This window comes from Penaeus chinensis, chromosome 6 (assembly GCF_019202785.1).
Source record: "Penaeus chinensis breed Huanghai No. 1 chromosome 6, ASM1920278v2, whole genome shotgun sequence".
In the NCBI taxonomy this organism is placed as follows: domain Eukaryota; kingdom Metazoa; phylum Arthropoda; class Malacostraca; order Decapoda; family Penaeidae; genus Penaeus; species Penaeus chinensis.
In genome coordinates, this window is record NC_061824.1 from 34623694 (window position 1) to 34638693 (window position 15000).

The window sequence follows — 15000 nt, forward strand, 5'->3', positions numbered from 1 at the left end:
GACAGGGAAAGGGACTGACAGATGGAAAGAAATACATAAACAAAAACAGACAAGCAGACGGAAAAAAGACAACAAGACAGACAAGCAAAAAGACACCATTTGACAAAAAACACACAGACAGACAGAAAAAAACACTGTAAATGGTCAGAGATGAAGGGAACGTAAATCCTGCATTTACTTCCTGTTCATCCCCCCTCCTCCACCCATTCTATTCCACCCCCCACCTCCACCTCCACCTCCACCCCCACCTCCGTACCCATTCTCCACCCCCTCCTCCACCAGCATCTCCATCCCCACCTCCACCCTTTCCTCAGTACCCATGCGACAAAAACAGATCAAAGACAGGTTGCTGTGGATGACCTGAGCAATAATAAGGGGTGGGAGGGGCAGGAGGAGGAGCAAGAGGTGGAGGAGGAAGAGGAGGAGGGGCAGAAGGAGGAGAAGAATGAGGGGGTAGAAGGAGGAGGAGGAAAAGGAGGGATAGAAGGAGGAGGAGGAAGAGGAGGGGCAGAAGAAGGGGGAGGAGGAAGGGCAGAAGGAGGAGGAGGAAGAGGAGGGGCAGAAGGGGGAGGAGAAGCAGGAGGAGGAAGGGAAGCAGTCTGGAGTGAAGGGGAAGCTCGTAGGCGAGGTTCAGAGCAAGTCGGGAAGGGGGAGCAGGCTCGGGGGACGAGTGAGAAAGAGAGGGAAAGAGAAAGAGAGAGAGAGAGAGAGAAGGTGATGATTGTATAAAAGTGCCCATCCACGTTTCGAGATGAACACTTGTGGCTCCGTTCGCCATGGATACGGTACGTGGATCAGTGAAATCGTATAGACACGCCTTTAGTGCTTCTTCGTAACGTTAAGTGTTTTGAGCTTTAGAGAATAGACTTGTAGACTATTATGTGCTGTGTAGACTTTTGGGGCTTGTGTGTGTGTGTGTGTGTGTGTGTGTGTGTGGGTGTGTGTGTGGAAGTGAGGGTGTATTTGTCTTGTCTTTTGTCTTTAGTAGAAAATATTTTGCGTGTGAAAAAGATAGTGTCCATTTATATATATATATATATATATATATATATATATATATACATATATATATAGATGTTTATTTTTTTCATTAGATGTGTTTTTTTTTTTTTTTTTTTTTCACATACGTTTAGATGATTACTTCGGTAGTTTAGGAATGAAAGCAAGATATTATGTTAAATTTGGTTCTTAGTTGTTATAAACTGTTCATATTAATTTGAAACGTTTGTACGCTTGTTATCCTTCACAAAGACATGGTTATGCGCATCAGATAACGAATTGGCATCGTCTTTTATTGTTATCGTTATTGAAATGACCATTACAATATTATTAATATGCCCAAAAAAGATATATTAGATCAATAACACGGATATACCTCACTCGTACATCAAACTTCATATTAGAAAGAAAATAAATGAGATTTCTTATAAATAATACTCTTTGGTTATAATAGAGAAAATTACCAATAGGGCTCTTAAAGATCAAGAAAGTTATGAATGAGAATGAATATCAGTACAAGAGGGGCAGTTACTTGGTTTCGATTAAATCTTTATTTCTGACGAAGATATAATCGAAACCGGTTAAATACATCTCTTGTATTGTGAAGATATTCATTCTCATTCATACCTTTTCTACATCTGTCAACATGAATACGGTTTACTCTCAAAGATTAACAACATACCAGAAGGAATCATCTGCATATGTTGTAACTGTTTTAAAGTCTTTCTGTTAAGGTGTTTGTTTCCAACTAAAGGGTTTTTTTTTATGGCTCACCTTAGTCCTAGCATAGACAGCGTTGCCAAGGTTGCTAGCGTGCATGGCAACAATTAAGAAGGAATATTTTCTGTTCTTCTTCTTCTCCTTCTTTTCCTTTCTCCTTCTTCGTCTTCTTCTTCTTTTTCTTCTGTCTCTCACTCTCTTTATCTATGTCTATATGTCTATCTATCTGTCTGTATATCTATCTATATCTATCGCTAAGTCTATCTGTCTAATCTATCTCAAAGTCTATCTATCTATATCTATCTCTAAGTCTATCTATCTATATCTGTCTCTAAGTCCATCTATCTATATCTATCTCTAAGTATATCTATCTATATATATCTCTAAGTCTATCTGTCTATCTACCTATCGATACCCCTATATATATCTATCTCTCTATTCTTCCTTCCCCCTCCTTCTTTCTTTCCTCCTTCCCTCCCTTCCTCCTTCTATCCATCCAATCTCCTTCCTATCTCCTTTCTTTTAGTCCCCCTTTCTTTCCTTCCTTCTTGCCTTCCTTCCATTCTCTCTCCTTCCTTCCTCCCTTCCTCCCTTCCTTCCTTCCTTCCCTTTCAACAAACATATAAACTCAAAATACGTATATTCAGTGCCACATATTTTCCCCTCTTTCCATAGAAATCATAGATCAAAGCTGGTTAATGATAGACTAATAGACCCCTCTCCCCTCTTCCCCTCTCCCCCTCCCTCCCCTTCCCCGTCTTTCCGTCTCTCCCCTCTCTCCTCCCCTTTCTCCTCTTCCCCTCTCCCCCTCCCTCCCCTTCCCCGTCTTTCCGTCTCTCCCCTCTCTCCTCCCCTTTCTCCTCCTCCCCTCTCCCCTCTTCCCCTCTCCTCCTTTTCCCCTCTCTCTTCTATCTCCCTCTCTCCCTTCTCCCTTTCTCACCTCCCCTCCTTTCCCCTTTCTCCCCCTCTCCCCCTCCACACGTACAGACACTCATACCATTAATTTCTAAATGGTTCGTTAGCACGCCATGGCACCATTACCATGAATGCATGTAATTGTTTGGATGTCAATCTAGCTTTGATTTTGCCGATTTTTTTTTTTTTTTTTTTTTTTTTTTTTTTGGTTTGTTTGTTTAGGTTAAAAACTTTTTGTTTTGTTTGTAGATTTTTCTCTCTTTCTTTCTTTCTCTTCGTCTTTACGTTGAGTATGTTTTTTTTCCTTCTTTCTTTCTTATTTTTCCTCCTTTCTTTTTTATTTCTTTCTTTCTTTCTACTCCTTTTTTGTATTGTCTGTTGTTTCAAGTTTTCTTTTGTTTTTGTTTTTTTTATTTTCTCTCCCTCTTTGATACGATTTTCCCCAAATATATTTTTCCTCCCATTCATTTTCTCATTTTAATCAGACTTCAATTGCATTAGATTATCTTCATTAGTGAATTACTAAAATAATAAAAAAAAACACAACGATGAAATAACTGCAATAAAGTTAAGTCAGCTCATAATACATAAAAACAAGGAATTGAACAAAATGAAAATATGTTTTATCAATGACACTGTTTTTACCATAAGAAATACCATTAATTTTGCTATATCTGATATTACCTTTATTGCCATACCAAATACCAACATTATTTGCCATATCAGTCCATCATTATTACCATACCAAATACCAACATTATTTGCCATATCAGTCTATCATTATTGCCATATTAGTCTATCATTATTGCCATACCAAATGCCGCTATTATTGTCATATCAAATATTACTTCTACTGCAATACCAAATACCAACATTATCACCAAATCAACTATCACCATTTTGCCATATGAAATTTCGATTGTCATTATATATTCCAGACTTTTAACATAATATTAGCATTCCCAAAATTCACGAACCAAATTGCATTCCTTTTGCAACCAAGATACATGCAAATTTTGCCTAATCACGTTTCCTGGCGGGCTTAACTGAATTCCTTAAATCCCAAAAATCTAGAAAGTTCTTGTACCTCCCCCTTCAACCCCCCTCCCCCCCTCACCCTCAACCCTCACCTCCCCCCCACCTCAACCCCCCACCTCTCCCTCTCCAAACACACACACATGGGGGGGGAGGAGAAGGGAGGAAGAGGTAGGAAAGGAGAAGGAAAGGGAAGGAAGAACAAAAGTAAGAAGGATAGAAAAGAGGAGGAAAGGTAGGGGAAGAGGGAAAGACGAGGAGGAGGAAGAGGGGGAGGAAGGGAAGGAAGAGGAAATGGAAAGAGGAATAAAAGTAGGAGGCACTAAAAGAGGAGGAAAGGAAGGGAGAAAAGGGAGAGAAGAGGAGAAGAAGAGAGGGAGGAAGGGAAGAGAAAAGGGAGAAAAGTAGGGATTGGAAGAAGAAGAAGGAGAGAGAGAATGAGGAAGAGTAGAAGGAGACAGAGGAGGGGTGAGAAGAAAGATTAAAACAGTAAAGTAAAAGAGAAGTGAGAGGAAAAAAGGTACGTAAAGAGAGGGGGAAGGAAGAGGAGAAAGGGGGAGGAAGGGAAGGAAATGAGAAAAGGGAAATCGAACTGGATCGAAATGAATAAAAGAGAGAGAAAAAAAAAATGGGCGTGGTATTTCTGTTTTCGGCTCGTTACATTTCGATTATCTTTCTTCTTCTAATTTTATTTCGTATTTTTCCCCCCGTTCAGAGTGATGACCTCATGAAGAAAAAAATTGTTCATTTCGAAGCTGCAAGTTTATTTCATTTTCGTCATATTTTTAGGTGTATTTTTTTCTGTGTTTAACCATTAATTTTTTTTTTTTCTTCAGTCACCTACTGAGTATTATTTGCACAAAATCAAGTAATCTTTTATCTATTTCATTTATTAACGAAGTACAAATAAAGGAAGCAATTTATATATATATATATATATATGTGTGTGTGTGTGTGTGTGTGTGTGTGTGTGTGTGTGTGTGTGTGTACATATATGTTTATTTATTTATTTATTTATCTATTTACGAAGCGCAAAACTACATTCCTTTTTTTCCCGAGGCTATGATGTCATCTAAGGAGAAACTAAACTAATATAGATGAGAACGAGAGTGACCATCTCGTCTTTCCAGTTGTTTTTTTTTAGATTTTTTTTTTTCTCTCTCCCTCTCTCTGTCTCTCCCTCTGTCTGTCTGATGTTGCTTTTTTGCTTGTAGAAAATTGAAAGTTTACTGAAGATTACGCTGCGGATCTTCTCTTGATATCGTAAAGGTATTTCTGTAATTCGAAAAAGAGTCATTGGTTCAAATTGTTTGTTTTGAGTTGGCGATGTTGGTTTCGGTCCTGCAATGTGTGTGTGTGTGTGTGTGTGTGTGTGTGTGTGTGTGTGTGTGTGTGTGTGTGTGTGTGTGTGTGTGTGTGTGTGTGTGTGTGTGTGTGTGTTCGTGTGTAGTCTAGTTCCCCGTTGCATCGAGGGATTATATGCACCTAAAACAATTTCAAACGCGATGACCTGGACGCAACAGAATGCATTTACCGGAGAAAGTGAACGTGTTCGGCCAAGCGAGCCGCCCTCTCTAGCTTTCTACTCCTGATCATAAATTGCCCGTCTCACTGCCAAGAAGATCTCGCGCCAGGAAGAGCAGCTATAAATGGTAAGCTCTGCATCTTGTAAGGGAAAACAAATGGCCTGACCCCATGAGGTGAAAAGGGAAAGTGCGCGGGAGCGAACTTACACAATCGGACAAAGTGGCCTGAATTTCGGGTTGTTTTGTTGTTGAACGAATAAATAAATTGTATTTGTTTATGTACACATATATATATATATAACTTCGTATAAGATCAATATAAGGCAACACTTAAGAAAATGTATCCCCCTTTACCCTCTAGAAATTCGCAACTGGATGTTGTCTTATTAAAAAGGATAAAAGACATAGGCGTATGTGGACGTGTATGTAATTGACTCTAATCGATTAACAGGTAGAAACATTACCCTAATAACAGACATAGATAAGCCAATATAATCACATTTCCATACAGCATTTAACCAGATATCTATAAGAAAACCCACAAAGGTAACCGCCATTTTTCATCAAAGTCTCTTCTATGAATTATGTATATCTATTATCCTCATGATCCCTTTGTCTTCCCCAGATACGGCTGCTGCTGGTGGGCGTGTGCTTGGTGACGTGGGCGGCGTCTGTGCAAGCAAGGGCGCAGGGATACCGGTATTCGTCGCCTGAGGTGAGTTTGCGGGCGGGCGGGCGGGCGGGCGGGCGGGCGTGAGGGGGGGGAGGGGAAGGGGGGGAGATGGCAAGCTTTCTCTTGCTCTATCTAGGAAATGTTTCTGTTCTATGAATGTCTTCGCCTTCTCTATATATGTTTTATATTCTTATTCTAGCACATTTATTTGCATAAAACATAATATAAGCCTTCATACATAAATAAATTCTTATATTCCTACATATAGAGATATATATTATCCTTTAATAATCAGTTTACTTTTTTATTCATTTATTTACTTATGTATCCAATTAAACATACATATATATATATATATATATATATATATATATATATAATTTGCTCTGAAATTAACCCGTTTCATGACTAACCTAAAACGCCTTGACTTTCACTTGCCAGGAAGAATGACAAAGTTGTTTTTCTTCTTTTTTCTCTTTTCCTTACATCTAAAACTCTTCAAGACTCGGAATCAGGGCTGAGTCATTATGTTTGTAAAAGATTATAATCGTAATATGATTTTCATTCATATGTCGAATGTTTGAAATTTTTTCTTGTCTTTTTCTTTTTCTTTTCTTTATTTTTTTTTTCCTTTTTTTTTGGGGGGGGGGGGCGATCCTTGTATTTTTGAGGATTTCAGATCAATTCTTACTTAAATAAACCATTTGCTTCGCATTACAAATGAAGTTTCTTTCTTGCATCTAAATATTCAAATTTATTCAAACACGTCCTTGAACTAGATAACCATTCATTCCTATATTCATCACAAATCGAATTAAAAAAGCATTTTACAGATAATTAATTCTCTATAATATTTTTTTCTGAATGATATCGATTAACCGTTGTTACAAACCGGTTCAAATGTCCCTTTCATGCTAACGGTTTCGCTCACGCCGCCATTTTGTTTTTCCTCCAGGATGACCGGTCGTTAGACAGTGACGAGGACTATGACCAACCGAGTTATGCCTTCAGGTAAAAAGTTTTGTTTAAACGATGACGATGTTTGTGGAGATGTCTTCGTTGTTTTGCTTTGTTTACGTTTTCACAGAAACAAACACGTACACATGAGTTCATACATTAATCTGACATTGACATTCAGAATACACGCACACGCACACGGACATACATACACACAAATACACGCACATACACACGTACATACACACGTACATACACACGCACACACACACACACACACACACACACACACACACACACACACACACACACACACACACACAAATAGACAATACATAAATAAATAAATAAATAAAAGAAGATAGATAGATATATAGATAAACAGATATAGATAAATAGAGATAGATAGATAGATAGATAAACAGATAGATAGATAGATAGACAGATAGACAGAGAGATAGATGGAGAGATAGATAAGCCTCTAAAGACTAAAAGCCCCGACTCTGCCTCCGATCCCAACAGATATGACGTTGAAGACGGCTACTCCGGTAATTTCTTCGGCCACTACGAGACCCGCGAAGGAGACGAGACCGACGGCGTCTATTACGTCCTCCTCCCCGACGGCCGCAGACAGAAGGTCGTTTACGAAGTCGAGGGAGACTCTGGGTTCCTCTCGCAAGTGACCTTACGAAGGTGACGCGGGAACCTACTTCAGCACCTTCAACCACGGGCACAGAGGACTCAGCGGAGGAAGAGGCATTGGAGGAGGAGGCGCGGGTTCCTTTGGAGGGAAGATTACTTCTGGAGGAGGAGGAGGACGAGGAGGAGGAGGAGCGGGTTTCACTTCCTCAGGAGGGGTTCACGTAGGAGGTGGTTTTGAGCGCGAAGGTGGAGAAGGAGAGGAACACGAGGGCGGAGAAGGTGGTGAGGGTGGAGAAGGCGATGGACGAGCAGAAGTTGTCGGAAGCCAAACAGGACCTGCGGTTGGAAGTGGAGCGAGTGTTGCTGTTCATCATGTTGGAGGTGGAGCCGGATTTGCTACTGGAGGTGGAGTAGGTGGAGCCGGATTTGCTACTGGAGGTGGAGTAGGCGCAGGTGGAGCCGGATTTGCTACTGGAGGTGGAGTAGGCGCAGGTGGAGCCGGATTTGCTACTGGAGGTGGAGTAGGCGCAGGTGGAGCCGGATTTACTACTGGAGGTGGAGTAGGCGCAGGTGGAGCCGGATTTGCTACTGGAGGTGGAGTAGGTGGAGTTGGCACAGGTGGAGCCGGATTTACTACTGGAGGTGGAGTAGGTGGAGCCGGATTTTCTACTGGAGGTGGAGTAGGTGGAGCCGGATTTGCTACTGGAGGTGGAGTAGGTGGAGTTGGCACAGGTGGAGCCGGATTTGCTACAGGAGGTGGAGTAGGTGGAGCCGGATTTACTACTGGAGGTGGAGTAGGTGGAGCCGGATTTGCTACTGGAGGTGGAGTAGGTGGAGCCGGATTTGCCACTGGAGGTGGAGTAGGTGGAGTTGGCACAGGTGGAGCCGGATTTACTACTGGAGGTGGAGTAGGTGGAGCCGGATTTGCTACTGGAGGTGGAGTAGGTGGAGTTGGCACAGGTGGAGCCGGATTTGCTGCTCATACAGCAGGAGGAGCTGGATTTGCTACTGGAGGTGGAGTAGGTGGAGTTGGCGCTGGTGGAGCTGGCTTTGCCACTGGAGGTGGAGTTGGCACAGGTGGAGCCGGATTTGCTACTGGAGGTGGAGTAGGTGGAGTTGGCGCTGGTGGAGCTGGCTTTGCCACTGGAGGTGGAGTTGGCGCTGGTGGAGCCGGATTTGCTACTGGAGGTGGAGTAGGTGGAGCCGGATTTGCTACTGGAGGTGGAGTAGGTGGAGCCGGATTTGCCACTGGAGGTGGAATAGGTGGAGTTGGCACAGGTGGAGCCGGATTTGCTGCTCAAACAGCAGGTGGAGCTGGATTTGCTACTGGAGGTGGAGTAGGTGGAGTTGGCACAGGTGGAGCCGGATTTGCTGCTCAAACAGCAGGTGGAGCTGGATTTGCTACTGGAGGTGGAGTTGGCGCTGGTGGAGCTGGCTTTGCCACTGGAGGTGGAGTTGGCGCTGGTGGAGCTGGCTTTGCCACTGGAGGTGGAGTAGGTGGAGCCGGATTCGCTACTGGAGGGGGAGTAGGTGGAGCCGGATTTGCTACTGGAGGTGGAGTAGGTGGAGCCGGATTTGCTACTGGAGGTGGAGTAGGTGGAGCCGGCTTTGCTACTGGAGGTGGAGTAGGTACAGGTGGAGCTGGATTTGCTGCTCAAACTGCAGTTGGTGGAGCCGGTTTTTCTGCTGGAGGCGGAGTAGGTGGAGGGGTAGGTTTTCAACAGATTGGAGGCGGTGCCGGAGGAACAAGTGTGACTGTACATCACACTGGACCAGGTGGAGTTACACTTACTGGTCAACAAGCCGGTGGAGGTGGAGTAGGAGCAGCGGTTCACCAGACCGGGGTTGGACTTGGTGCCGGTGTAACTGTTCACCAGACAGGAGGTGGTGGTGGCTTTGGCATTCAAACTGGAGGTGGAGCAGGCATAGGTGGTACCGGGGTAACTGTTCACCAGTCTGGAGGTGGAGCTGGCTTTGGTGTTCAAACTGGAGGTGGAGTAGGTGGTGCTGGAGTTTCAGTTCATCATTCTGGAGGTGGTGCTGGGTTTGGTACTCAGACAGGTGGCGGAGGTGCCTTTGCTGCTCAACAAACAGGAGGCCTGGCTACTGCTGGCGTCCACCAGACAGGAGGAGCCCCTCTGTCCTTTGGTAGTGGCAGCACTGGTGGCATTTCTGTTCATCATTCCGGTTCCCCGACTAGCATTGGAGTCACCCCTGGCCCTGTGGCAAATGCCTTGGTCTCTGGCCCTACCTTTGGCACAGGTAACCAGGTATCAGTAGGTCAGACAGGTGCAGTTGGTGTTGCTACAGGTTTTGCAGGCACCCAGGGAACTGCAGCTTTTGGTGGAAGTGCTCAGGGAGGAGGCTTTGGCGGTGCCCAAGCTGGTCTTGTAGGTGCCCAAGGAGGGGTTGGAGGCTTTGCTGGTGGTGCCCATGGAGGAATCGGATTTGGGGGTGGACGAGAGGCAGGAGTTGGAGTGACACAGGTCAGTATTGGAGATGGCCATGGAGTTGGATTTGGAGGTGCTACAGCAGCACCAGGACTCGCAGGTTCCCAAGGTGGAGCAGGATTCATAACTACACAAACTAGCGTTGCAGGCGCCCAGGGATCAGGATTTGGAACTACACAAGTCAGCAGTGGTTTTGGAGGGGGTGTTTCAGTGACTCCATCTATTGTAACTCCCACAGCAAGTCCTTTTGTATCTACACCCAGTCCTATTAGTCATTCTGTGACTCCTGGTGTAACTCCCGCAAGCCCCTTTGTATCTACCACAAGCTTTTCTGTAACTCCTCCAAGTTTCTCTCCCACAGCAAGTCCTCTGGTATCTGGTGGAGGTATTTCAGTGACACCCCACAGTGTAACTCCCACACCATTCCCTCTGGGTCCTGGGGGAGATATTTCAGTGACACCTAGTATAACTCCTATAACTCCCACAGAAAGACCATTTATATCCAGCACACCCTTTTCTGTGACAACTCCAAGTCCTCAAGTAACTGGAGGGGGCTTTTCCGTAACTTCCCCCAGTGTAACTCCTACAGCAAGTCCTTTTGTGTCCAGCACTAGCTTTTCCTTCACTCCTTCCAGTGTAACCCCCACAGCAAGTCCTTTGGCATCTGGTGGAGAAGTCGGAGGAGTCAGCCAAGTTAGTTTTCACTCGGGAGCAGCAAGTGGTGGGTTCGAAATCCCTGGATTCAGTGCTGGCACCACATCACAGGGCTCATTTCCCTTCTCGAACAGAGTGGATGATGTGACCATTCAAGCAGGAGGCATTGGCAGTGGACAAGCAGGATTTGCAGGTGAAGCAGGAGGTGGATTTGGAGGAGAATCAATAGGATTTGGTGGACAAGCAGCAGGATTTGGAGGCCAGACAGGAGCAGGATTTGGAGGCCAGGCAGGAGCAGGATTTGGAGGCCAGGCAGGAGCAGGATTTGGAGGCCAGGCAGGAGCAGGATTTGGAGAACAAGCAGGATTTGGAGGTCAGGCAGGAGCAGGATTTGGAGGCCAGGCAGGAGCAGGATTTGGAGGCCAGGCAGGAGCAGGATTTGGAGAACAAGCAGGATTTGGAGGCCAGGCAGGAGCAGGATTTGGAGGCCAGGCAGGAGCAGGATTTGGAGAACAAGCAGGATTTGGAGGTCAGGCAGGAGCAGGATTTGGAGAACAAGCAGGATTTGGAGGTCAAGCGATAGGATTTGGAGGACAAGAAGTAGGATTTGGAGGACAAGCATTTGGAGGACAAGAAGTAGGATTTGGGGGACAACCAGGATTTGGAGGACAAGAAGTAGGATTTGGGGGACAACCAGGATTTGGAGGACAAGAAGGATTTTCAGGTGGAGAAGTAAGTGCTGGATTTGGAGGACAAGAAATAGGATTTGGTGAACAAGGAGGCTTTGCAGGTAATCAAATAGGTTTTGGAGGTGATCAGGGATTCACAAGTGGACCCATAGCAAGCCCTTTGGTATCTGATCCTTCATTCGGAATTGGCCAGGCAGGACCAGGCTTTGACGTTGGTCCTGGACCCGGATTTGGTGGACAAGATACAGGGTTTGGAGGTGGCCAAGGAGGGTTTGTAGAAAATCAAGTTTCCTTTGGAGGTGGTCCAGGATTTATTGGCAGCCAACCAGCTCTTGGTGCTGGAGTGAGCTTTGGCCCTGTAACACCTGGGCCTATTTTTGAGGGTGGTCAAGCCGGACCAGGATTTGGAGCAGGATTCGGTGGTGCTCAAGCTGGATTTAGGAATGATCAGGGATTTGAAGTGGGTCCAGGATTTGGAGGTGCTGGCCACACAGGCCCAGGATTTGGCGGAGGCCCACCAGAAGTAAGCTTTGATGGTGCTCTAGAAATAAGCATTGGAGGAGGCCAGGGAGGTGCAGGATTTGCAGGTGGTCAAGCAGGGTTTGCGAACAACCAGATAGCCCTTGGAGGTGGTCAAGGATTTGCAGGGGGTCCCACAGCAAGTCCCTTAATTGCCGACCCTTCATTCGCCGCTAGCGGAGGCCAAGGGGCAGCTGCCGCATTTAGTCAGTCTGCCGGTGGATTGGGAACTCCTTTTGATGGCCAGTTTGCAGGGCCTGGCGGAGGCTTCAGCTTTGGTTCTGGACCCGTTGCGAATGCCTTGATCTCAGCTCCAATTCTCAGCTCAGAGCAGGTTGCAAGTCAAGGTTTTGTTGGCAACCAAATAAGCGGTGCAGGCGTTGCTGCCAGAAGTAACTTAGCTGGCCCTACAGTGGAGTTCCAAATCGGTCAACCCCTTGCAGCAGCAACCGTAAGAGGAGCACCCGCGACCTCGCAAGCCGGAATTCTCTCGAGCTTAGTCAATGCAAACAGACCAGCGCTTCATCTGGTCCCTGCCCAGTCCATTATTCCGATAGGTCCGCTAGCACAAGCTTAATTGTCTGTTTACCTATGAATTCGGATGATTTGTCAATATGCCAGTGACAGCGCGAGTGTTCGTAAATTTTACAACTTCTATAAATGCTTCGAGAAAGTTGAGATTCTAATGAACTAACTTGTGCTCCCGACCCATTTTCCCAGGAGTACGCCAAGTTATCAACAAATGGAACAGTGGAACTTCATCACTAATAGCCATGTACTTTTTCTTGAAGTACTGAACTGTAACTTGGTGTTACACATTTACTGTATGTATTTAGTTAGATTGTTGTTACCTCGTTATTTTGTACATATGTGAGAGTTACTTTATTTTGTTTACATTTTTCTAGTTTTATAATTAAGATTTTACAAAGGTTGCTTTTTAAATAAAAGAAAGTATTTTTTCTTACTGTTTTATTTACACAAAGACTGTGCAACATCCAGAAACATTATGAAATAAAGACAAATATAACGGCCAAGCTAAAAAAAAATCCAGTAAGAATAACCATTTCCTAAAGGAATACATATAAAATATTACATCTATATCTGTTTATCCACCTACCTATCTGCAGATAGATTGTGTGTGTGTGTGTGTGTGTGTGTGTGTGTGTGTGTGTGTGTATATATATATATATATATATATATATATATATATATATGCATATATATATATATATATGTATAAATATATATATATATATATATATATATATATTTGTAGATATATATATACATATATCTGTGTGTGCGTGTACACACACACACACACACACACACACACACACACACACACACACACACACACACACACACACACACACACACACACACACACACACACACACACACACACACACACACACACACACACACACACACACACACACACACACACACACACACACACACACACACACACACACACACACACACACACACATATATATATATATACACATACATATATACATGTATACATATATATGCATATATATATATATATGCTTATGTGTGTGTATTTACACTTATTGTCTATATTCAAGTAAATCGTTTGCCACTTTGTACAGCAAAGCACATAAGTTCTAAGAAAAGAAAATTGTAAACCTTAGTTTGAAACTTCATAAACCTGGCCATATCGGTTAAATATTTCCTAAAGTGAAAAAAAAATAGTTCACACTGTAATATATGTATATGAGGTAAAATTAATATAAAATGTTTTACATGGAGTCTGCTCCTTGATATGCAACAGTCAAACGCAGGCTGAAAGATTACAAGGCCGGGAGATTCATTGAAAAACGAACCACGTAGTGGCAGACCTTCAACAGCGACCACACAGAAAAATATTGATAAAGGCCATGGACTTGTTATGGGAAACCGACGAATTTATATTGATGAGATAGAGGAGGAACCAGGCATCTCACATGGATCAATTGTGGTTATCCTCCATGAACATTGGCATAGAAATAAGGTTTGTGCAAGATGGATCCCCAAAATTTTGACAACTGAAATGAAGCAGAATCTAATGGCTATTAGTACTGCTCTGTTAACCAGGTACAACTTGGACCCTCAAGCCTTCCATTTTTGAATTGGTAACCTTGTGATGATCTATGATCCAGAGAGCAAACAGGGGTGGAAAAACGTGGGGCCATCCAAGACCAAGAAGATCGAGGCGTCAAAGTCCGCCAAAAAAGGTCATGGCCACTGTTTTCTGGATTAGCGAGGGAGATGTCCTTGTTAACTACCTACCAAGAGGAAAAGCAATAAATCGTCGATTGCGGGAAGCCAGTAAAGCGAAGCGCCGAGGCAAAATCCAGTTCACGGCAGCAAAGTTGCAATGGCTGCTGTAAAGGAACGCGGATACGAACTTTTGCCGCACCCTGCCTACTAGCCCGACGTAGCACCAAGTGACTACCACCTATTATCAAATATGAAAAAGCATCTGCGTGGGAAGAGATTTGATAATGATGATGATGAGTTGAGGACGACAGGGGAGGGGTGGTTTGACGTTCAGAATCTTGGCTACTACAGACAGGGCCTAGAAGATCTGCAGAAGAGATGGGATATGTGTATCAGTTTAGGAGGGGACAATGTTGAAAAGTAAATGTGAAGTAAGAATGTGTAACAAATAAAACCTCCCCTTGTATCTCTGTATCCCAAGTAAGAAAAGGAAATGTAATAAAACATATTTACCATTTGATAATACCACTGTTACAAAAATGCATTCGCAGCACTAATTGTTAAAACACTAAAACATACTTGATATACATTACTTAAATATCGTTGGGATAACTCCCTATATGAATTCAGTATTCATCATTCACATGTAAGGCATATTATAAAATATAAATAAAATGTATATTATCTACTGAAAACTTTCTGTCGCATTAACATCTGAGGTCATTAGCGGCTTATTCAAACTACATCAAGAGGGTGGGGCTTGGGGGCGAAGCATTATGATAAAGTATTGAGGCGAAAAGAGTAAAAATGTGTTAACGACTAGGATAAGTGGACAGGAGAAGGAAAAGGAATGGGGGAGAGGAAAAGACTATGCAAAATTTGTTGAGGCGAGGGCAGGGGTGATCCCTACATCGGGCCTCAGTCTCCGTCTCCTAAGCCCCCACGAGCAATGGTTTGGGGTGAATAAAGAAAAAAATATATACAATATA

General features: G+C 43.8%; 1 protein-coding gene across 1 annotated transcript in view; it reads left to right on the forward strand.

Moving 5' to 3' along the window:
* The window catches only part of LOC125026252 (fibroin heavy chain-like), a 23230-nt gene extending 10492 nt beyond the window's left edge, over positions 1–12738 (forward strand). The window contains exons 4-8 of the mRNA XM_047614553.1: positions 5821–5910; positions 6824–6879; positions 7348–7462; positions 7512–8730; positions 8824–12738. Of these exons, the coding sequence (XP_047470509.1) occupies positions 5821–5910; positions 6824–6879; positions 7348–7462; positions 7512–8730; positions 8824–12356 (5013 nt within the window). The 3' untranslated portion in view covers positions 12357–12738. The remainder of the gene's footprint in view (positions 1–5820; positions 5911–6823; positions 6880–7347; positions 7463–7511; positions 8731–8823) is intronic.
* The last annotated feature ends 2262 nt before the right edge of the window (positions 12739–15000 follow it).